General features: G+C 36.4%; 2 protein-coding genes across 2 annotated transcripts; both read right to left on the reverse strand.

Annotated features, from left to right (window-relative positions):
• Window positions 1-777: 777 nt before the first annotated feature.
• LOC103958785 lies at window positions 778-2,831 on the reverse strand. Its single transcript, XM_009371108.3, has 4 exons — window positions 2,322-2,831; window positions 1,949-2,062; window positions 1,574-1,855; window positions 778-1,243 (listed from the first exon to the last, which is right to left on the reverse strand). The coding sequence occupies exons 1-4, from the start codon at window positions 2,808-2,810 to the stop codon at window positions 1,040-1,042; spliced, it is 1,089 nt and encodes a 362-aa protein (XP_009369383.1). The 5' UTR covers window positions 2,811-2,831; the 3' UTR covers window positions 778-1,039.
• Window positions 2,832-5,222: 2,391 nt separating this feature from the next.
• Window positions 5,223-6,722, reverse strand: LOC125479673 (transcription factor MYB35-like). Its single transcript, XM_048589347.1, has 3 exons — window positions 6,587-6,722; window positions 6,340-6,469; window positions 5,223-6,027 (listed from the first exon to the last, which is right to left on the reverse strand). Exons 1-3 carry the CDS (start codon window positions 6,720-6,722, stop codon window positions 5,223-5,225), a joined length of 1,071 nt encoding a protein of 356 aa, XP_048445304.1.
• Between the last annotated feature and the right edge of the window lie 18,442 nt (window positions 6,723-25,164).

Here is a 25,164-nt window from a genome sequence, read left to right on the forward strand (position 1 = left end):
GGCGGTGGGGGGTGCATGAATGGGGATGAAATGAAAGTGGAAGTTTTGGTTTTTGTGTTGTTGTGTGTTTGGTTCAGTGGTGGGGTTGGGTGGATTGGGACTTGTGTGGTGAGATCTAGGCACTATTGAGTTCTAACATGCGCCGGTGGCGAAGGAAAAGGAAAAGGGCGGGAGGGGCCTCGTGATGTTTTGACCGTTGACTCACCCAACTATCTAAATCCCATGGGAATTTAGTGTTTGAGTTGGCTAGCTAGGGCAACATTTTTGGGATCTTGTCTTGTAATTTGAGCGTAGGGGAAGGAATTTGGTTGCTCCCCTACAAGTCCTATTTATTCGCTTAGCGGCATTTAGTATCCGTTTAGTTGAACGTTTCAGATCTGGCTCATAAGAATTGAAAACAATTTATAGTGAGTTTGATACTAAGTTATGAGCGACTAAACGGCATAAGTAATTTTATAAACATCTTACATTGTCGGAAAATTTTTTGAAAAAGTAGGATGTAATTTTCATAAACAAGATAAATTATTACTTAAAATTGAAAATTAATACTAAACAAACAATAATCGACATTCACAAGCGTTAATCCAGTTATAACATTCTTCACCTAGTAAGAAGTAATTTTAAGTTTAACTCACATGAATGCAAGGACAATATATACTTGTGTGATGAATTCAAATTCAATACTTAGTTGTGGCCGAGACGTGGCTAGTCCATTGTTGTGATAGCATAACTTTGTTGCAAAAAAACACTAGTCCTTGCAGATCAGTGTAACAAAAATTCATCAAAATCATCGATTTGCATGTTCCTTAAAGAAATTCAATACAGCTTAAGTTGACAAGCTTTACTAATTTACAGAGATACAAGGAGACGTGAAATTTTGGTCGGACCGACGGTCCGACCTTTACCAGTCTAAAATGGAAGAGGAGTGGGGAGGAAAAACGAAAAGGGAAGCCGAAATGTTCATTACGTCGCCATGATCTACAAGACACTGGTGTTCAAAGAAGAGCCCCGCGTGACAAAGGGACTACATAGCCCGAATCTAATTCCATGGACTTGGCAATCGAGCGTCTTTGAAAGCAGAAGTGCCACCGGACGCTGCAGGGGATGGAGAGGATGCCATGTAATTGGTTCCTGATGCAGATACTGTGGGTAGATTTGCAGGATGCCCCTGTTGCCCAATGGGAGCAAAGCGCGATGGACTAGTGCCGGTTGGCCCTAAACTTGCTCGAGAGGGGTGTGGAACCTGCACACAAATTTGATAACTGAGTATAAGCTCTTGAAAATGTAGCAAAGCAAAGAGACATCAATTGTTAACTATTTCCTCAAATTTCTAATATTTTCTCTTGTGGAAGACTACTTTTAACTAGTAATTCAAAAGATTCTTAATTTATATGCTCTCACAAGACAATGATAAAACCATCAATAAGGTGGTCGACACAAATGAAAACATAAACGAAACGTGCACAGACACTTGATTGGTACTGTAAAAGTTATGAAAACATAAACGAGACGTGCATAGACACTTGATTGGTACTGTAAAGTAGTTCTAGAAGTAGTGACCAAAATGCATTACCACGTTGTGCTGAATATGAGCCGGCCTTCTGAGAGGAGACTCTGAAGATGGGGATGTGCTATTCATCCGGAACATATGGCGAGAATGAAAGTTATGATTTGAAAGCTCATCGCCCTCAACCCCTTCCATCTCAAGATTCGCCTCTGAGCCCAACCTAGCAGCAGCATGCCTAGTCATTGAACCGGAATCATTTGTTACATCAACTTGAAGTGATACAGACGGGCGAACCACCACTCCTTGCATACAATTTCGTCTCTTTAATTCTTCCTCTGCATTTAAGATCTGTAAACCAACACGAACAAGCTCTCTAGTATCGATACTTGCCCAAATGTATCACAAAGAAACGCACAAATCGCCTACAGAGCCAAAACTTACCTGCTTCAACACTTGAACTAGATTATGTTTCTTCTGATTCAAAACCTGCAGCTTCTCCTCAACTTCTCTCTTCCTTTTTTGCTTATCGCTTAACTCCTCCTCTTTGTTGCACCTCTATCATATAAACAAACAATTGCAGTTACTAAACACGAATCGAAACTACGCTAAACAGTTCAGCAAATCAAAATGCATGCTTGTGATGTATAGATTTAAGTTTTTCTTTCTCCACACATTACAGTTTAAATCCAATTTTCACACTTCAATATAAGAACACAAACCCATACAAATGCCCAAATCAAAAACAAAACTTTCCAAAGCAATTCAGAATCCAATTGAAAACCAGATATAAATACACATATAGGTATAGATATACCTCAGAATTAGGGTTTTCCACTTCATCCAATTTCTCAACCTTCACAGGCAGTGAACTCGCACCAACATCCGCAACATCCGACCCTTTCTCGATCAAATCGGGCTTAAGAGCAGGCGGTGAATCGGACCCACCGCCGGATTTCACCGACAAATCAGCACCGTCCGATAGCTTCCCATCCTTCTTCTTCCCGGACGGCCCAGCTTCGCAATCAGCAGCAACGTTCTCCGGCGCTTCGAATTTAATCGTGGGGTGAGACAAATTTCCCGCCTTTGGAGCTTCGCTGAGCTGGCCCGGGATAAAATCAGGGTTGGGGTTAGAAGAGACGGCGGCGGCGGGGAGGCCGGAGCGGAGGCGGGAGAGAGCTACAGAGCGGCGGGTTAAAAGGGATTTGAAGTCCTTAAGGGAGATTTTAGGGGTTGGCATAAGCCACCGACGTGGTACGTCGGGAACTCTGTGGAGATTTCCTCTGTACAACGAAATCGCCACCATTTTTTAACGAATTTTTCTGTCGATATTTTTGTTCTTCTGCAATTTCTCTGTTCTTTGTTTTTCGAATTTTTGATGAGTTTTATCAGAATTAATATAAAGTAAATAAATAAACGAATTGTAATGAAAAGTAAACATGGACCACTCAGTAATCGAGAGATACTTAAAAAAAAAGTCCTCCACTTGTGTAGCACCGTCTATATTATGAGCATACTGGAAAATCTTTAAAATAATTAAGTACAGACATGATCTTTATTTTTCCTCTCTTTTTATTCTAGCATAAATCCTTGGAGTTGGTGTTTATTTTTAATGGAGCAATAACGTTAGTGAATTAGAAAGTTAGTTATTAGATAAAATTTCTGACGTCTGATTTGATCCACTATCACTACAACTATTAACTTTAGACAAATACCTTAATAGCCAAGTTAATGTTAACCAGATAAGGTTTTTTATGTCATGGCTCACGCATTACATACATATCGAGTCTGCAAACGGGATTTAAATTTGACTTGCATGTTTGGCCTCTTTTTCTTAATTGGGCTTTTTCTCACATAATTTTGTTCGATTAAGAACTGGTTTGGTATTGCTGTACTTAAAAAAAAAAAACTACTTATGCTATGTTGTGAGAATAAGCTCATTTTTGCTGCTTCACGTTTTCAGTTTTTTTTCATCCAAAACTGTGAAAATAAACTGTTTTTAAGTGTTTACCAAATATCTTTTTTACCTCAACTTTTTTTTATACCCATTTTTTATAAAAACAGCTTAATACCAAACTAGTACGAATTACCAGTTTGGCACAGCTGAAATTATAAAAAAGTAGCTATGAAAAAAAATTGGGATGTAAAATGTGTTTGATAAATGTAAAAATAATTGATTCTTTTCAAAGTTCCAGCCAAGATAAGCAAAACAATGAAAGCAGGATTTTGTTGCTTCTTAAAACCAGCTTTTTTTTCAAAGGAGGCTGATGAACAGTAAAGTTTAATGAAACTTTCTTAAACCCAATTATACCCTCTTTCTCCTTCTCGCTTCCTTCATCGTATCAAATCATGGAATCCGAGTGTTCGAGAGGACGAGGTCCCTCAACGAGTCGAGTCCGACACTTGATGTAAGCTGAAGATATACGGGACGAAGGAATGACTGTTGATTACCAAGGTCGAATTCAGAGAGCTCCATTTCACTGATACGGTTGAATTCAGAGAGCTTCATTCACTGACACAGAGAGACAGCTTGTGAAAACCCAGGTAGAATTCATCGTCTCGAGCCCGGAGCACGCGGATTCGAACAGCAATTCCTCCGGCGCCCCACGTCAAAGAAGCCCCACCATTGAAGTTATTTGGACCCTGATTTCGGGACGATGGACCGTTGGTGTTAGCGGCAAAGGCGTGATGGCGCTTAGTCGAGGCCGTCCCATTGAGACCTTGCTGCGACGGCGGCGCCGGGAGCTCTCTGTGGAGAAAAGGGCAAGGGTGGCGATTGCACTTGCCCGCCCTCCAATGGTAGCATACCGTCTGGTTCTTTGACGGGTCGGATTGCTGCCCACCCAGTTTGAGGAAGACCCGTTTGGTTCCCCTCCCGTCTACATCCTTTAGCTACGGATTCGAATCTCTCTGTGGCTATATACTTTGGACTGAAACTCAAAAGCTTCGATTTTCCCCATTTTTTTCTGGGTTTTTCAAAGTTGATTGGATGGATTGGCTGATTGGAATCCAATCATAGAGTTGGAGAGATTCGGAAGCTCGGAATTTCTTGCTCTATCTCTCTCGAGGGTCGGCGATTTTGGTGATTGGGAAGGGGAGAGAACAGATGGTTGGAGAGGGAGGGATTTGGATCTTGAGCTGTAAAATCCGCCGGAGATTTTGGTGATTGGGAACGGGAGAGAACAGAGGGTTGGAGGGGAGGGATTTGGATTTGAGCTGTGACCCGAAAATGATGAAGATTGAAGATGAAATTATAAATAAATAAAAAAATTATTATTTCACATTTAATATTATATCTTTTTAGTCATTTAACATAGTTGCAACAGTTTTATATAAAGTTTACCAAACACTTGAACATTATTTTTTTTGTTAAAACACTTTTACAATAAAAGTTTACTAAATATTTAACTGCTTTATTTTATAACTACTTATTTTTACAGTACAGCAGAAATAATTTTTTTTAAAAGTACAGTATTACCAAACTAGCATAAGGCTTTTCAGAGGCGTCTTTTATGTCAACATGTATGCCTATGTTATGTTTTTGGGTTCATGCTTTGAATGAAATCCTCTTTTACCTAAAAAAAAAATTAGTTGCATCATGCAAGGCATAAAGTTCCAACAAAAGGCCCTATCAGCTAGTTCTTATTATTTTCAGCTTATATAGAAAATCTTATTGTTTGCAACGTTCGTACCATAGCTTTGGAGGAAATACATAAACTCAGTAGTAGAATGGTTCTTCCAGTAGTTCAGGAAACTCCAAGAACATCTCATTCTCTCGAGATACCATGGCTTCCACAAACGAACTGTCGCACGCTGGAGATGTAGCCTCTATTTCATTGCTTGAGATTGCATAATCCATGTCGATTTGGCTTTGTTGTACTGCTACTTGTGCTATGTTCTTCGATGAATACTCAGCCTTGTTTTTGTGTTCTTGGGTGTCACCAATTGGCATAAACGCGTCTTCAAGGAGAAAATCGCTCCAGCTAAACGTCTGCAGGGTTGCCTGCTCTTGAGCGGCAGATGAAGATGTAGAAGATGGTGATGACAATGTGCCTTCGTGACTGTAAAAATATGGCGCAGAAGATTGGAATTCCATGGATTTTGAGGCTTCTGTCACCAATTTTATGGCCTGCAGCTGTGTGAGAAGGTCTGGGGGTTGGCTGCTAGGTTGATTGTGGCCCAAGAAACTGTCTAGAATTGGCTCCGCTTTGGTCGGTATCATTGTAATTGGCATCAAATGGCTGTTGATGTTGGAAAACCCTTGTGCTGGCAATAAGTATGGCTCTGCTGGTTTCATCAGCATTGCGTTCTTCAAGTCTTTGTTGAGAGAACCTATCCCGATTCTCATGCCAACTTTCGAAACGCCACCGATGTTTCCATAATCCGCTAAGACTTGAGAGAAGGGCTTATGAGTAACAGGATCAATTCCCATTTCTGAGAGCTTCTTCTTCAGCTTAGTATTCCAGTAGTTCTTTACATCATTGTCTGTCCTCCCAGGAAGCTGTTGAGCTATTGCAGGCCATCTGCACCACAAAACTCATAAGAAAAAAAATACCCTTATATTTTAACATTTCCCCCCAAATATAATTTCATGACAATTAGACTTCCACAAATTTAAGGGCTTTTGGTTGTCAGAAAACGCTTTTAGCTCTTCAGACTCAAATATAACAAACCTTTATAAGCTTTCTCTCCAAAGGGTAATGAGATCTACAAACTAGGATAGTTGGAACGAAAGACAACACAAATCGGGTCGGATACCATAAAAACAAAAACTAATCAGCTAGGAATTAGGAGTCCTTGAAATTGAACAGCAAGAAATTTGCATAAATACTTACCTGCTACCTATGGTGGCATGAAGCCTGACAATCAATTCCTCCTCATGGGGTGTGAAGGACTCATGCTTCAGATTAGGCTTGAAATGATTAGGCCACCTAAGCCTGCTGCTCTTCCCACATCTTGTAATTCCTGTAAACACACTTACATTAGGTTAATTAATTATCCTCTAAATGCAGTATTTAATCCTACAGCACCCCTGGAAACCTGATAATGAAAGAATTTAGGGAAGAAAACATCCGATTTAACCTGGTTTTTTCGGAACAGAAGTCCAGTTACTCGTCCCATGCTTCGACTCATGCGCAAGTATCTTTGCATCTTCCTCGGCAGTCCAAAGAGTATCCCTTTTCACATGCAGCTTGTCACAACAAGCAGGTCTCACCATCCTTATTATCTGTCTTCTTATCCGCACATGAAATCATAAAAAAGAGTAAGATTGAACAGAAAACAAAAGTATGTAGTCGGATTTAAAAGAGAGATGCGACCGATTTATCTTTGATTAATTCAGCTTATGCAGATGCTCATTGAGAGAGGTATGAGATGAGATGAGGAAAGGTACAGGTTTAAAGTATGACAAGTGTGGGAAGGCAAGAAAAGCATGAGGGTTTTGCTTCCATTTAACTAAGTTTGCATGGTGAATGACATCTTCACATTAACGGTATAAAAACCAGTCTTTCCATATGCTCACATGCTTGGCTCATAAACCCTTTTGAATCTGGTTCGAATTGGGTGAATTATTTGGTTAAATTTAGAATAAATCTAAGTAAATTGTATATAAATGACTTTAGATTATTTTGCCCTTTGTGTAAAAGGAAACGAGTACTCAATACTGTTTTAGTTACAGATAATCACAAGCTTGATGATTCTAACTATTTTAAACAAAAACTCAAGTAATTAAGAAATTAACTTTAGACATGCGAGGGTTGATCTTCAACTTTCTTTAGATGTCAAAGATGGTTGACTCACGTGTGAAACTCAAGGCTCACATGTGCTCCAAATGTTTGATTTGAAAATTCGGCACACATGAAGGAGCGTGTGTGAGGATGTGATGGTAAAAGAGTCTCTCATCGGTGAAAACAGAAATTGCAACACCAGTGCTGGAGTCCAAACCACATAATTGTAATAAATTAAAAACTGCAATGTGTTGTCTAGTTTACGCTTCAAGGAGTTGCGATTTTATAGTTTTAAGTCTAAGTCAGATTATTAAGGACAAAAGAAATATTTTTTAATTATTTATAAAAAAAAACATAAAACCCATGTGGGCTTCCTCATTGACATAGGCTTTATGAATAAATAAAGCTCCTTAGAAGATCTTCAAATAAAATGTCAAAATGTCTAAATCAGTAATAACGGTAAAAATGATAAAAGCAATGTTTTCCAACCGAGAAGCCAAATCTAATGTAGCATGACATGGAATGAGATCTCTTATCTAGGGATGGGCAAATACCCATTGGTTATAGGTAACCGCGGTTATCTGCCCATTTAAATTTGACGGTTATGGTTATGGGTAATCATTTAGATAAGTAAACGATTATGGGTATAACTGCTTACCCGTGAAATTTAAATGGGTGGTTATGGGTATTACCTGCGGTTATAAATGGATACTCATTTAACCGTTTATTTTAATATATGTAAAACTAAAAATAAAATAAAAAATTATTTTCTAACTAGGTTTAGTATCCCGAGATATATTTGGTTATAAAGGACCATACAATATATATATATATATATATATATATATATGCCTCATTTGAGAGAAAAATATAGTTGATAGAACGAGCTAATATTTAATATATGTGATTGAATGTGCTAAAGCATTAGAGTGTTCGACAGTTTTGTTTTGAAGTCTTTCGGACCTTTGACCAATTCAAGATAATAATTACCTTGAGCATTTAGAAACATGTTATTATCAGATGATGCGTACCTATATATATTATTAGAGTTGTTAGAGATTGAAGTGAAATGAAAGCCATATATTATTCTGTTTATTTTCTTTACTAGTATCAGATAAAGAGAAATGAACGTAGAGATGGACAACTGAGAAAACATGATTATTACTTTCTGCTTTTCATCTTTTTATACTACCCATACGATACAAGCATACGTCTTTTTTAATGCATGTAAAAGGCTTAGACACCAAAACAATAAAAACCAAACTTCTACTATTTAAGCAATATAATTTTGACTTTCATTCTTCCACTTTCCACCCTTAGCCATATGTGATTGTTTTCTTTATGTGGGCATTCACACCAATTTCACAACGGAAATCATTACTTGATTATTTATAGTCTCAACAGCTACTAATGTTAGTGAGAAACAATTCAAGAATTAATTACAAAAAACAAAATGGCACAACTTTGTATTACTCGTAGGGCAAGTAACCACATTATTTTTCTTAAAAAAGGCACAAGGTACGGAGAAATATCATCACAGTAATTCCCAAGCCTATCTTTTCTCTTTATGCAGCTCCACCTCTCTCTCTCTCCTTCAATTAAATTTAGACCACAACGCATTGTTAAACACGCTCTTGACACTGAGCTAAGGAACTGAATGCTTGTTTACTACAAAGCCGTTTACAATATTCATCAAGCAATCCAAGTAATCTATAAAACATGGTTTCAATTTCGATATTTTTTCAGCAATGATTGCATGAAACATTCACCATGAAGCATGAACTCTAATTTTACGTTTTTTTTTTTTTTTTTTTTTCAAATTATAGATTCAGCTTAAATTTATTGTTCTTATAATTGTGGTGAATTGAATATGCGTGAATAAGAGAAGAAAAAAAAATGGGTCTTTTCAAACCCTACACGCATGGGAGCCATAGCCTGAAGTCGCGCTGCCCGACCCACCAAGTCGTTCTTGCTCCAAAACTCTAAGGTCCAAAAAAAAGCCGTTTTGCATCACTTTTCTTACGGACCTAGGCTGCCTGCAGTCGACTTGCAACCTAATTGGGCATATGCACCAAACCGTCCCACTTGTTTTTTTTTTTTTGGGCCTTGTTTTATTTTTGGCTCGCATGAAATAACAAGCCCATGGGTTAGGCCTTATTTTTCACTTTTTCTTCTTAGCCCAATAATTGGGTATATAATTTGTTAACCCATTTACTTCTCCTTTGTTGCACAACAACCCAATAACCAATCTTTTGGGCCTGCAAGCCACGACAGCCCCATATTTTGGGTCGTCACTTATTCTTTTCACACATAGGTCCCGAAACAATTCCCGTTCACTACATATGTATATTGTGTTTGTTTGCAAGTATCATGAACCTAGAGTTTGTACTTAAACTCAAACTTGAAGTTTTGAAAATAAGTGCCATAGAAATTCAAAGTTTCATAAAACAATACACCCATAAAAATCCAGAGTTCTTGTAGATGATTTGTTAGGATTACATGTAGATGATGTTTTTAAAAACAACTGTAAAATTTAGTTTGTGCAAATTACTTTATTGTCCATAATTTTATTTTGTGATAGAAGACAAAAATGTTTTTTCACCCTCTTATAGTTGACAAAAAGAGTTTCATTAATATGTGGTTTAAATTAACTTCTTCCTTACAAATCTGTTATGTGTAAATCAACTAACTTGAAATAGGTCCAATTTTATGGAAAGAGATCCTCTCCGGATCCTTTCTACCAAATCCACCCCATCAATCAATTCAGGCCCTTGAAATTTGATCCAACGGCTACAAACAAGGGGTCCCTTTAAAAGTTATAATAACTTTAGCTGTTGGACTAAATTTCAAGAGTCCGAATTAGGTGATTGGGTGGTTTTGGTGGAAGAGATTCGGAAAGGATCCCTTTCCCAATTTTATGGCCTAACAATTAGATTAGTCCAATTTTTAGTTATTTTTTTTATTTAGGTCTATGAATAGGACTCTATGTGTCAGCACTTTTTGTTGTTAGGTTGATACTTTGCATTGTGATTACTATTTAACTCTACTATAGCTATTCAATGGAAGAAGGAAAAAAAAAAAGAAAACAAAATGATACGATCGGTACTTTGCTAGCTATTCCCCTTGAACATAATCGCTAAAAGGTTAGCGACTAATTCCGCTAAAAGTCGCTATTTTTATACCGATCCCTTCTTTTTCAATTTTTTTATTATTTTTCAGTTTTTTTTATATTATTTTTATTTTGTTAATGTTTCTTTTATGTCTTTTACCATAACAACAAACTATCATATTCGTGTTTTTCAAAATATATTTTTTTAGTGCAAAATATATTATAATTCATTTTTAAACAATTGTAATCAATGATTTAAAACCTAAATTTAAAGATATTTTTCTATTTTCTCACTTTAAGAATCAATAAAAAATAGTTTCAGAACATAATAATCAGTAGGATCACATCCAAAGGTTTTGCAATATTTTCCTTAACTCCAACGCAAAATATTTCTTAAAGCTAAAAATTTCAAATTTTTTTTTTCACAAAAAAATGTGTGTTATAAGACAAAGTTAGAGTCATTCTATTCACACCACATATTTCCTAAAATTAATTTAGGACATTTCCAAAATTTCGAACACCTATAAATCTCTTGGGGGGCCTCACTGTTAGTTATATTATTTTTCTATTTTTTTTTTTCAACTCAGGTACCCTATTAGTCGGCATAAACCCAGATTTCTGATGATTTTTTACAATCTAAACTACTTATCATATAAGTACTTTTACAGTCTAAACTACATGTCATATAAGTACTTGTACAAGCTAAACTACCTATCATATTATAATATTAGTCGGCATAAACTTAGATTTCAACTTATTTTTTATAATCTAAACTACCTATTATATAAAAACTTTTACAGTCTGAACTATCTGCCATATAAGTACTTATACAAGCTAAACTACCTATCGTATTGTAACTACCTATCATGGTCAAATAAGTAATTTTACATGTTTCTAACAGTAAGATGTAGTCCTCCATCTTGGTAATGTTAAAAGCCCCCGAAGCTAACACAATCAATGTCAAAAGCCTCTTGAGCAATTACTTACGTAAGACAATCAATGTATAATGCTCACAAATCATGTAGACTAGAATCATGTAACAAATACTAGCAAAAATGAAGCTTACTGTTGTAAACGACTCAACGAAAACATGTAAAATTACTTGTAGTTCTCATAGCTTCATGCGAATTCAAATTCAAATTTGGATACTAATATGCAGGAATTGCGAGGAAAATTCAAAACAAGAGTCGGATAGAGTTTTTGATGAAATGACGAGATTTGATGAGTAATTTTTTTTTTTAATACAACGATATATTTTACACTGAAAAAGATGAGAGTTTTTTATGAAATGATGAGATTTGATGAATAACTTAAAGTTCCATATTAATTCTGGAAGAGTCATGATAAAACATTCAACGACAGTTGGTGCAATTTTGTTTTCAAATTATGGACACTTAATTGCTCTACTTATTAGACCCTACCTATGACTGTGCAATACATTAGACCCATATGAAAACATACGGATTAGGATCCTCTCTTGAGCAAAGGGTGAGAATCCTCCTAATTAAGCCCATCGGACCGTTAAAATTTTATTCAACGGCTACAAATAGGGGGCCCCTCTAAAAGTTATAATAATTGTAGTCGTTGGATAAAATTTCAATGGCTCGATGAGGTTGGTCAGGAGGATCCTCAGTCTCATCTTGCTACCAAATTTGACAGCAGCTTCATAAAAAAAATTATAATTATTAAATGTTTTTTATTAACTTTAATGGTTTAAAGCATTGCCTTTAATTTCTTTTCATTACCAATACAATGTTTAAATATTTTTATACTTTTTAGTTCCTTTCATTACCAAGGCAAAGAAAATAAATATGAATATTTATTTTATGTTTAAAATTTGACATATCTAGTGGAGATAAAAACTTTAAAAGATGTCAAAGTAGCATTTAAGTTGGCAAATTTAAATTTTATGTTTAATCATTAACTAAGAATCAGTCAATCTTGAACTTTGGTGGTTCTCCAACTACGTGAATGCAATTCAAGTAATCATGTGATATCCTAGACAGGAGCCCAAGAGTTCATCAAGACGAACCGACCTTCTTCCCACCCTGACAGTGAGGTGTTCCTGCATCACACCTTTTGGTCTTGGGTTCGAGGGTTGGTGTCTTGGTCCTGGGTTCGAAGGTTGGTGTGCTTCTGCTGCTATGCTGTTGCCTTTGAATGTGATTAACATTAAGATGAAGCTTTTATTAAATTATTGTATAGTTTATTTTTTAAAATTTATATCTTAGACAAAATTCATGGCTGCTACTGCTCGTTTGTCCTTGCTTTTTATATGTTTTTGTGCTTATTGGGACATTTTATTTGGAAAGGGATCTTTTTTGAATCCCTTCCACCTGAGCCAACTGAGTAAAAAATCCGAGCTCTTGAAATTTGATTCAACGACCGAGTTGACCAAATTCATCGATCCTTTCTTCTAAGTTCAAACCCTAGTTTCTTTCTCGTTCCTAAATTCCGAATCCTTGAAATCCTTCGAAATGGCTTCAGTATTGATGTTCTCTATAGTCCAGTTCTAGCACAGGGTTTAGAAATGCACCTCCGAGGATAGAGATGCCAGAGTAGCCCAGCGTTATCCCTGGAGGTGCACCGCCATTGTCTCCAACGAGGTGGAGATGCTTGCTATCTTTCATCTTAAATGGGTGAAGCCTTTCGTGAAACTTTGAATCCACATCCAAAGCACCAATGCCGACAATCTGCTTACCATGGCCAGAGGGAGAGGTTTGGAGGCTACAATCACGAACTGTGGAGGCCATCGACACCCACCAAGGCCATCGACGAGTACGCAGCACACCGTGCTTTCAGAGGTTTGTGGAGAAATTTCAAGCCCAAAGATCGTCGAATTAGAAACTTGAGGAGTCAAGACGAACCCACAATTCACTATTGCAACAAATTGTGACGTTGACATGGTGATCGTATCAACCATAGAAGAACTCCGTCTTCTAATCAAGACGAGGAAGGAGTGGAGGTGTCACAAGACAAAAGGCCACATCTGTCTTGCCCCCGAGATCTCCATAAGGGACAGTGAGGTCATCTTGAAACATGGCAGGGATAATAATCTGTTTCGTTCTCGCGGTTAGAGTAAACATCTGACCTTGCATTCTTGATGACCATTTCTTGCATTTCTTGCTTGATTGGATACCATTGATATGAGATCAATCTCCAAGTGAGTTTAATTTCAATCAAGAACTTTCTCGTAGGGGTTTGAACATTTGGGTTTTGCTATTGGAAATATGACATACAATCTTGAAAGATTAAAACCCAGAGAAAAGTAGTTTTATAATTCTAGTGCTATATTTTCTACTGAACTAAACCGGAAACTAACCTTGTAATTTTTACTTTTCGCATTTCATTCACCGCTTTTTAAGATCCATATGAGTTTATTAATTCATTCGATCAAGTTTTCAAATAGAATATGTGTTTTCCTTTGGAATTAAGTTTAGCTTGATGTGTGTAGTGGCTACTATTTCACTCAAGTTTATAGTTTCACTCTTGCTGATATTGCTGATGTTGCTTTTGATTGTTGTTAGTGCCACGCTTCCTTCTCTTCATCGTCGTAAGAACCCATTTATGTGCTACTGCATTTCTCATTGCCATTGGAGCCATTGTTGATAGTGCCACAATTCTTCTCTTCACTTGTTGCTGCTGCGTTTCTTCTCGTTGTTAGAACCATTGTGGCTGCCACTACACACATCAAGCTAAACTAAATTCCAAATAAAACACATATTTTATTTGAAAACTTGATCGAATGAATAATAAACTTAGATAGATCTTAAAGAGCGGTGAATGAAATGCAAAAAGTAAAACTTACAATGTTAGTTTCCTATTTGGTTCAGTAGAAAATATAGAACTAGAATCATAAACTACTTTTCTCTATGTTTTAATCTTTCAAGATTGTATGTCATATTTCCAATAGCAAAACCCAACTGTCCCTACGAGAAAGTTCTTTATTGAAAGTAAACTCACTTGGTGATCGATCTCATATCAGTGGTATTCAATCGAACAAAAAATGCAGGAAATGATAATCAAGAAATGCAAGAAATGGTCATCAAGAATGCAAGGTCAGAGGCTTACTATAACCGCGAGAACGAAACAGATTATTATCCCTACCATGTTTCAAGATGACCTCACTGTCCCTTGTGGAGACCCCGGGGGCAAGACGGATGTGGCTTTTTGTCTTGTGACACCTCCGCTCATTCCTCGTCTTGATTAGAAGACGAAGTTCTTTCATGGTTGATACAATCTTTGTGTTAGCGTCCATAATTCGTTGCAATAGTGAATTGTTGGTTCGTCTTGCCTCCTCAAGTTGTGTAATTTTTTTTTGGCTCGCATGAAATAACAAGCTCATGGGTTAGGCCTTGTTTGTCACTTTTCCTTCTTAGCCCAATAATTGGGTATATAATCTGTTAACCCATTTACTTCTCCTTTCTTGCCCAGCAACCCAACAACCATTCTTTTGGGCCTGTAAGCCACGACAACCCTATATTTTGGGTCGTCACTCATTCTTTTCACACATAGGTCCCAAAGCAATTCTTGTTCACTACATATGTATATTGTGTTTGTTTGCAGGTATCATGAACGTATCATGAACTTAGAGTTCGTACTTAAACTCGAACTTGAAGTTTTGAAAATAAGTGTCATAGAAATTTGAAGTTTCATAAAACAATACACCCATAAAAATCCAGAGTTCTTGTAGGTGATTTGTTAGGATTACATGCAGATGATGCTTTTAAAAACAATTGTAAAATTTAGTTTGTGCAAATTACTTTATTGTCTATAATTTTATTTTGTGATAGAAGACAAAAATATTTTTTCACCCTCTTATAGTTGACAAAAAAAGTTTCATTAATATGTGGTTTAAATTAACTTCTTCCTTATAAATCTGTTATGTGTAAATAAACTAACTTGAAATAGGTCCAATTTTATGGAAAGAGATCATGTCTGAATCCCTTCTACCAAATCCACCTAATCAATCAATTCAGGCTCTTGAAATTTGATCCAACGGCTACAAACAGGGGGCCGGCCCCTTTAAAAGTTATAATAACTTTAGCCGTAAATTTCAAGAGTCCGAATTAGGTGATTGAGTGGATTTGGTAGAAGAGATTCGGAAAGGATCCATTTCCCAATTTTATGGCCTAACAATTAGATTAGTCCAATTTTTAGTTATTTTTTTATTTAGGTCCATAAATAAGACTCCATGTGTCAGCACTTTTTGTTGTTAGGTTGATACTATGCATTGTGATTACTATTTTACTCTACTATAGCTATTCAATGGAAAAAGGAAAAAAAGAAAAGAAAAAAAAGATACGATCGGTACTTTACTAGCTATTCTTCTTGAGGATAATCGCTCAAAAAATAGCGACTAATTTCCAAAAAGTCGCTATCTTCATACCGATCCCTCCCTTTTCAAATTTTTTATTATTTTTCAGTTTTTTTTTAATTTTTAATTTTGTTAATGTTTCTTTTATTTCTTTTACCATAACAACAAACTATCATATTCGTGTTTTTCAAAATATATTTTTTCGTTCAAAATATATTATAATTCATTTTTAAACACTTGTAATCAATGATTTAAAACTAAATTTAAAGATATTTTTCTATTTTCTCACTTTAAGAATAAATAAAAAATAGTTTCAGGACCTAATAATTAGTAGGATCACATCCAAAGATTTTGCAATATTTTCCTTAACTCCAACGCAAAATATTTCTTAAAGCTAAAAATTTCAAATTTTTTTTTTTCACAAAAAACTGTGTGCTATAAGACAAATTTAGAGTCATTCTATTCACACCACATATTTCCTAAAATTAATTTAGCACATTTCCAAAATTTCGGACACCTATAAATCTCTTGGGGGGCCTCGCTATTAGTTATATTATTTTTCTATTTTTTTTTTCAACTCAAGTACCCTATTAGTCGGCATAAACCTAGATGTCTGCTGATTTTTTACAATCTAAACTATCTATCATATAAGTACTTTTACAGTCTAAACTACATGTCATATAAGTACTTGTACATGCTAAACTACCTATCATATTATAATATTAGTCGGCATAAACTTATATTTCAACTGATTTTTTATAATCTAAACTACCTATTATATATGTCACATCCCGACCCGGGGCGGATCACTTCCCGGACCCGCTTCCACTACTGTAGCACGATATTGTCCGCTTTGGGCTTACCATTCCCTCACGGTTTTGTTTTTGGGAACTCATGAGCAACTTCCCAGAGGGTCACCCATCATGGGATTGCTCTAGCCCCCTTCTCGCTTAACTTCGGAGTTCCTACGGAACCCGAAGCCAGTGAGCTCCCAAAAGGCCTCGTGCTAGGTAGGGATGGGAATATACATTTAAGGATCACTCCTCTGGGCAATGTGGGATGTCACAATCCATCCCTCTTAGGGGCCCGACGTCCTCGTCGGCACACTCGCGATCAGGGTTAGGCTCTGATACCAAATTGTCACATCCCGACCCTGGGCGGATCACTTCACGGGCCCGCTTCCACTACCGTAGCACGATATTGTCCGCTTTGGGCTTACCATTCCCTCACGGTTTTGTTTTTGGGAACTCACGAGCAACTTCCCAGAGGGTCACCCATCATGGGATTGCTCTAGCCCCCTTCTCGCTTAACTTCGGAGTTCCTACCAAACCCGAAGCCAGTGAGCTCCCAAAAGGCCTCGTGCTAGGTAGGGATGAGAATATACATTTAAGGATCACTCCCCTGGGCAATGTGGGATGTCACAATATAAGTACTTTTACAGTATGAACTATTTGCCATATAAGTACTTGTACAAGCTAAACTACCTATCGTATTGTAACTACCTATCATGGTGGAATAAGTAATTTTACATGATTCTAATAGTAAGATGTAGTCCTCCATCTTGGTAATGTTAAAAGCCCCCGAAGCTAACACAATCAATGTCAAAAGCCTCTTGAGCAATTACTTACGTAAGCCAATCAATGTATAATGCTCACGAATCATGTAGATTAGAATCATGTAACAAATACCAGCAAAAATGAAGCTTACTGTTGTAAACGACTCAACGAAAACATGTAAAATTACTTGTAGTTCTCATAGCTTCATGCGAATTCAAATTCAAATTTGGATACTAATATGTAGGAATTGCGAGGAAAATTCAAAACAGGAGTTGGATAAAGTTGTTGATGAAACGACGAGATTTGATCAGTATTTTTTTTTAATACAACGATATATTTTGCACTAAAAAAGATGAGAGTTTTTTATGAAATGATGAGATTTGATGTGTAACTTAAAGTTCCATGTTAATTCTGGAAGAGTCATGATAAAACATTCAACGACAGTCAGTGCAATTTTGTTTTCAAATTATGGACACTTTAATTGCTCTACTTATTAGACCCTACCTATGACTGTGCAATACATTAGACCCATATCAAAACATACGGATCAGGATCCTCTCCTGAGCAAAGGGTGAGGATCCTCCAGACCAAGCCCATCAGGTTGTTGAAATTTTATTTAACGGCTACAAACAGGGAGCCCCTCTAAAAGTTATAATAATTATAGTTGTTGGATAAAATTTCAATGGTCCGATGGGGTTGGTCAGGAGGATCCTCAGTCTCATCTTGCGACCAAATTCGACAGCAGCTTCATAAAAAAATTATAATTATTAAATGTTTTTTATTAACTTTAATGGTTTAAAGCATTGCCTTTAATTTCTTTTCATTACCAATACAATGTTTAAATATTTTTATACTTTTTAGTTCCTTTCATTACCAAGGCAAAGAAAATAAATATGAATGTTTATTGTATGTTTAAAATTTGACATATCTAGTGGAGATCAAAACTTTAAAAGATGTCAAAGTAGCATTTAAGTTGGCAAATTTAAATTTTATGTTTAATCATTAACTAAGAATCCGTCAATCTTGAACTTTGGTGGTTCTACGTGAATGCAATTCAAGTAATCATGTGATATCTTAGACAGGAGCCCAAGAGTTCATCAAGACGAACTGACCTTCTTCCCACCCTGATGGTGAGGTGCTCCTGCATCACACCTCTTAGTCTTGGGTTCGAGGGTTGGTGTCTTGGTCCTGAGTTCGAAGGTTGGTGTGCTTCTGCTACTCTACTGTTGCCTTTGAATGTGATTAACATCAAGACGAAGCTTTTATTAAATTATTGTATAGTTTATTTTTTAAAATTTATATCTTAGACAAAATTCATGGCTGCTACTGCTCATTTGTCCTTGCTTTTTATATGTTTTTGTGCTTATTGGGACATTTTATTTGGAAAGGGATCCTTTTTGAATCCCTTCCACCTGAGCCAACTGAGCAAAAAATCCAAGCTCTTGAAATTTGATTCAACGACCGAGTTGACCAAATTCACCGATCCTTTCTTCTAAGTTCAAACCCTAGTTTCTCTCTCGTTCCTAAATTCCGAATCCTTGAAATCCTTCAAAATGGCTTCAGTATTGATGTTCTCCATAGTCCAGTTCCAACACAGGGTTTAGAAATGCACCTCCGAGGATAGAGATGCCAGAGTAGCATTGAGGAGAGAAGCCCAGCGTTATCTCCGGAGGTGCACCGCTGTTGTCTCCAATGAGGTGGAGATGCTTGCTATCTTTCATCTTAAATGGGTGAAGCCTCTCGTGAAACTTTGAATCCACATCCAAAGCACCGATGCCGACAATCTACTCACCATGGCCAGAGGGAGAGGTTTGGAGGCTACAGTCACAAACTGTGGCGACCATTGACACCCACTAAGGCCATCAACGAGTACGCAACACACCGTGCTTTCAGAGGTTTGTGGAGAAATTTTAGGCCCAAAGATCGTCGAATTAGAAACTTTAGGAGGCAAGACGAACCCACAATTCACTATTGCAACGAATTGTGGACGCTGACACTGTGATCGTATCAACCATGGAAGAACTCCGTCTCCTAATTAAGACGAGGAAGGAGTGTAGGTGTCACAAGACAAAAGGTCACATCTGTCTTGCCCCCGAGATCTCCATAAGGGACAGTGAGGTCATCTTGAAACATAGCAGGGATAATAATCTGTTTCTTTCTCGCAGTTAGAGTAAACATCTGACCTTGCATTCTTGATGACCATTTCTTACATTTCTTGATGATCATTTCTTGCATCTCTTGATGATCATTTCTTGCATTTCTTGTTCGATTGGATACCATTGATATGAGATCGATCACCAAGTGAGTTTAATTTCAATCAAGAACTTTCTCGTAGGGGTTTGAACATTTGGGTTTTGCTATTGGAAATATGACATACAATCTTGAAAGATTAAAACCTAGAGAAAAGTAGTTTTATGATTCTAGTGCTATATTTTCTACTGAACCAAACCAGAAACTAACTTTGTAATTTTTACTTTTCGCATTTCATTCACCGCTTTTTAAGATCCATATGAGTTTATTAATTCATTCGATCAAGTTTTCAAATAGAATATGTGTTTTCCTTTGGAATTAAGTTTAGCTTGATGTGTGTAGTTGCTGCTATTTCACTCAAGTTTATAGTTTCACTCTTGCTGATGTTGCTTTTGATTGTTGTTAGTGCCATGCTTCCTTCTCTTCATCATCGTAAGAACCCATTTATGTGCTGCTGCATTTCTCATTGCCGTTGGAGCCATTGTTGATAGTGCCACGATTCTTCTCTTCACTTGTTGCTGCTGCGTTTCTTCTCGTTGTTAGAACCATTGTGGCTACCACTACACACATCAAGCTAAACTAAATTCCAAATGAAAACACATATTTATTTGAAAACTTGATCGAATGAATAATAAACTTAGATAGATCTTAAAGAGCGGTGAATGAAATGCAAAAAGTAAAACTTACAATGTTAGTTTCCTATTTGGTTCAGTAGAAAATATAGCACTAGAATCATAAACTACTTTTTTCTATGTTTTAATCTTTCAAGATTGTATGTCATATTTCCAATAGCAAAACCCAACTGTCCCCACGAGAAAGTTCTTTATTGAAAGTAAACTCACTTAGTGATCGATCTTATATCAGTGGTATTCAATTGAACAAAAAAAATGCAAGAAATGATCATCAAGAAATGCAAGAAATGGTCATCAAGAATGCAAGGTCAGAGGCTTATTCTAACCGCGAGAACGAAACAGATTATTTATCCCTACCATGTTTCAAGATGACCTCACTATCCCTTGTGGAGACCTCGGGGGCAAGACGGATGTTGCCTTTTGTCTTGTGACACCTCCGTTCCTTCCTCGTCTTGATTAGAAGACGGAGTTCTTTCATGGTTGATATGATCTTTGTGTCAGCGTCCATAATTCGTTGCAATAGTGAATTGTTGGTTCGTCTTGCCTTCTTAAGTTTCCTATTCGACGATCTTTGGGCCTAAAATTTCTCCACAAACCTCTGAAAACGCAGCGTGCTACGCACTCGCCGGTGGCCTCGATGTTGATGCTCGCCACGGTTTGTGATTGTAGCCTCCAAACCCCTCCTTCTGGCCATGGCGAGCAGATTGTCGGCATCAACGCTTTGGATGTGGATTGAAAGTTTCACTAGAGGCTTCACCCAGTTGAGATGAAGGAACCTTGTTGGAGACGACGGCGGTGCACCGCCGGGGATAACGTCGAGCTTCTTTCCTCAATTCTACTTCGGCGTCTCTATCATTAGAGGTGCGTTTCTGAACCCTCTGTTGGGACTGGACTACGGAGAACATCAATATTGAAGCCATTTCGAAGGAAATGAGGATGAGAGACACAAGGATCCCAAAGATTCGGAATTTGGAGCCATTGTTGAAAGTGCCACGATGTTGTGCTAGGATAGCACCAAACCAATTAGAACCAACTTAAGCTAACCCACATGAAATATATTGAATGGAATGCAAGAACAAAAATAGAAAAAGAAACCAAGATTTTAACGAGATTCCTCAACAGTCAGTGTAACTGAAGTACGTCCTCGGAGCAGTAGGAGCTCACCCAATAATCCATTATCAACCAAATGGAAGTGTTACAAAGTGTTGGCAATCTCACAACCCAAAACCCAATACACCCAATAGGTCTCACACACCAAAGAAACAAATTGAGAAAGAAATATAATGAATAATTTCCTCTCTATACCTAGCTCAAAACTATAACAACAACAATTACTTTGATAGATGATTGCTAACCAAAGAGATGAGCAGTTTCTTCTTCTTCTTTTTTCAAATGAGGGCTGCGGCACCCCTTTTTTCTTTTTCTGTGCTGCTCTAAACACCCGTGGCTTTTCACATGGGCCAATTAAAACCCTAGCCCCACCCGTGGCTTTTCACCTGGGCCAAAAAAGAAATGCTCTTTAAATGGGCTGCTAGCTAGTAAATAGCTTTACATACATATTTTTGTTTTTAGGATACAAAAATAGCTAGCTCTACATACTGTGATCATCATAGATATGTCAGGTGCCTTAGCTGATGGTTAGTCAAATATTGCAAGTAGCTAGCTCTACACGACTAGGTATATGATGAATTTGAGTTGACTGAGTAATTTGTTTGTGCTACTGCTCTTATTTCTCCTTCAATTACAAACTGACAGAGCATATATGTATATATAGATATAGTTACAGTGATACTGATGAGCAAACAAGCCTGATAGAATTCTAGTTCTCTTGTCATTCTTATACTTTCTTCACTTAATTGTCATCCTAAATTTTCACCCTTTATAACGTGTGTGATCATATCAAAATAATCAGATTGGCGTGTGGGAGTTGAGGGAAAAGGGAAGAGATCACGCTATGCAATACCTTAAGAGACAAGTGCCTTCAGCTACTGAATTTGTATGCTTGTAAATGTCAAAAGTTGAGGGAAGAGATCACGCTATGCAATACCTTAAGAGACAAGTGCCTTCAGCTACTGAATTTGTATGCTTGTAAATGTCAAAAGTTGAGTTATCTAAGGGGAGTGTGCTGCAGGTGTTTATCAAATACTAGGCTTTTGAGTTTGATGTGCTAATAATGTTTAGTGGTATGATCTGTATGGTTTCTTGTTTTCTTGTCTGGTTAGGGTGATCATTTTTTGAATCAAGAAAAATATAAAGGAAAAATCCTCGAGTACAACCGTTCCCTACAGAATCAAACTGAAGAGCATAAAGAGAAAACGAAGGAATACAATGATCCCAAATATGACAATCAGTAATAAGAAGGCCTTGGCGAGCGAAGGCATACACCACAAAGTTAGCCTCTCCATAAATATGTTTCCAGTCAATGCAATCAAAATTTGTCACTGTCCACTTGTCCCCAGCCACCAAACCGTCAAAATTTATCTAAACAAAACTTTTATCCAGCAGATGCCATTTAACAATTGTGAAAGTATCATTAGTATTTCTTCTCAAACCCTTACCATTGCCTTTAAGATATTGCTCACCCATAGATATAGCCAGTAACTTAGATTTTGCCAGGATGGACAAAACATTTTTGAACACCATATTACTACGGTCATTCCAAAATTGCCAACAAATGAGTAAACATAAACTCAAATCACCAGGAACTTTCTTATCAACATGCTTTAAAGAATTTAGCCAGTCTACTGCCGATTCGAAGTTAGCATTAGTGAAATTGCCTGGCTTAACTGATGATGATGATCCTTGAAGTTTACAAACTTTCGGATTTTAACTTCAATCCCGTTCTTTAGTGGTTGTGGTTCTTAATCTATCTTTGTAAATATATCACGTTGATTTTGCTGGTAGCTTGTAGTAATGATCTTAGTGAATAGGTATTTTGACACATCTAGATTTAGGTCGATTCAATGCCGATATTTGTGCTTGTGTTATGAAAGTTGTTCTCCTAACCTATCCGTAGCTTGTCTTAACTTAGTCAAACATCACCTTGAACACTCAATGAAATCAGAAAACTAATATATAATGGTCCATGAAGCATTTTCCTCTTTCTAAGTATTGGTATTAAAAAAAAAAAAAAAAAAAATAAATAAAGTATTAATAAAAGAAACTTTAAGGCAAAAAGACAAGCTAAATTATGATCAAAGATACTGTTCAGTGAATAACATAAAATTCCGACCCATAAATAATATTTTTAATCATCCAAATCGTTCTTTTTGTTTTTTGTTTTTTGTTTTTTTTTTTTTTTTCAGCTACTAATCGAAGCTTTTGTCTTTTTGGCCTCAAATTTTAAAATTCAAACTTTCCAGACTAAGAGTCGGGTAATGATATCCCCGGCCAACCTATAAGTTTAACCCCTTTTATGGTTCATGTAATCATACTTTGAATTTTTTGATTGCTACTCCAAAAATATCTCTGATGATATTGATAACTAGCTGTTAATACAAAAAGAAGGATGAATAGTTAGGTCTATAATGGAAGACGAAGAAAGTTAAAGTTCAAATCATCTTCTCTGTTAATACAAATAGAACGATGAAAAACTAAATTTACAATGAAAAAGGATCAAAGTCGAATTCCGTTATATATGGTGTTGATTTCTTCGTCACAATGGATAAAGTACTTCATCACTTTATTTCTTTTTATCAAAGTCAGTGGTGCTCTAGAAAGAATCTCATTTTCAGAGCTGTTACAATGCATGAATTGTGCGAGTGACGTAAAATATAACAGAAAAGTTTGACCTAAAATTAAATAAATAAATAGAGAAGAGGGTCCCAAGTCTGAATTTGGTCAAAATTTCATTCCATGGTGTCACACTAACTTGTTGTCAAATTCTAGATGTGCCATGCTTGCATTCATGCATGTCGGTGTCAAATTTTCTGCACTTTCTTTATTTGTTTATATATTTATTTCCTGTACTAAAAAACCATTCAAAGTTCAAACTCCCGCTAATATACATCAAAATTCAGTTGTGGTTCAATATTTTAGTGGATAAGATGTTTGCTCAGAACTTCTTCATTCTCTAAATTATTATAATAGTATCAAACTCATTGTCGTTTCTACGTAAATGTTCCAGCCATATATATATTATGAGTAATGCTAGGTAGACCAAATTTTTTAAACCAAATTTGCAAACTAAATGATGTAGTTGTAGATGATTAAATTATTAATTAAGTGTCGATTAACATGTCCGTTTCTTATTGGTGACACTTCATTTGGTTTGCAATTTGGTTTAAAAATTTTGATTTTCCTAACATTACTCAAATATTATTGGGGTAAATAATAATCCAGGCATGATCAAATTTATAGTTTTAGTGATGTCAATTTATCGTACATTGGATTATAATGGTAAAAGAATGGTGACTTGTTTTGGACAAAAGATAGAAAATCTACCATGATATTTTAACGACCCCAACAACAAATATATGAAATCACGATACACTAATCACAACTAAATATTTAACTCGTAAAAAATATTGGTGATCTTTGAATATCATAAAAACAGTGCAAAGTTTTCTTGATGAAGGATACAAGAAGAGAAGATGAGAAGGATGACATGAATTTTTTAACTTTGTCAAAATTGTAATAAATAAATCTCTTCTTAACAGAAAGAAAGAAAAATATGCCAACGAAAATTATTTTTTCTCTTCACTAGAACAAGGTCTAGGTTTGAGTTTCGTTGCTGACAATTTTCTTCAATGGGCGATATGTAAAAACCAAAAAAATGCTAAGATCCCTCTATAAGTTCTTAAATAGACTTGCGATAATACCTTGGACCTGTGGAATGGAAATACTTGACCCCATCTCTTGTCTTTTGTGTGATAGGTATGACTTTTGAAAGGTAAACGAGACATTTTGTGCTTTTATATTTGGCCATATTTAACAACATTTTTATATATTGGAGGAGTGCTTCAATTTCAAGTTTTAAATTGAATTAGTTTAAGGATCTTTTCCAGTTTGGCAACTCTACAAGTCTTCATTGATACTTAAGGTGTCTTTTTTTGCCAAGTCAAATCATTC

Source organism: the organism of the source record quoted next, unplaced genomic scaffold (genome assembly GCF_019419815.1).
Source record: "Pyrus x bretschneideri cultivar Hongxiangsu unplaced genomic scaffold, Pyrus_bretschneideri_v1 Contig3, whole genome shotgun sequence".
Classification (NCBI taxonomy): domain Eukaryota; kingdom Viridiplantae; phylum Streptophyta; class Magnoliopsida; order Rosales; family Rosaceae; genus Pyrus; species Pyrus x bretschneideri.

Bases quoted from the DNA above. Each gene is read 5' to 3' on its own strand.
- LOC103958785 (XM_009371108.3), bottom strand. From the start codon at position 2,810: ATGGTGGCGATTTCGTTGTACAGAGGAAATCTCCACAGAGTTCCCGAC. The intron at 1,856-1,948 runs GTAAGTTTTGGC...GTTGGTTTACAG, and splicing joins TAGTTCAAGTGTTGAAGCAG to ATCTTAAATGCAGAGGAAGA. The intron at 1,244-1,573 runs GTAATGCATTTT...ATTTGTGTGCAG, and splicing joins CTCATATTCAGCACAACGTG to GTTCCACACCCCTCTCGAGC.
- LOC125479673 (XM_048589347.1), bottom strand. From the start codon at position 6,722: ATGGTGAGACCTGCTTGTTGTGACAAGCTGCATGTGAAAAGGGATACT. The intron at 6,470-6,586 runs GTTAAATCGGAT...GTGTGTTTACAG, and splicing joins TTCTGTTCCGAAAAAACCAG to GAATTACAAGATGTGGGAAG. The intron at 6,028-6,339 runs GTAAGTATTTAT...TTTGTGGTGCAG, and splicing joins CATGCCACCATAGGTAGCAG to ATGGCCTGCAATAGCTCAAC.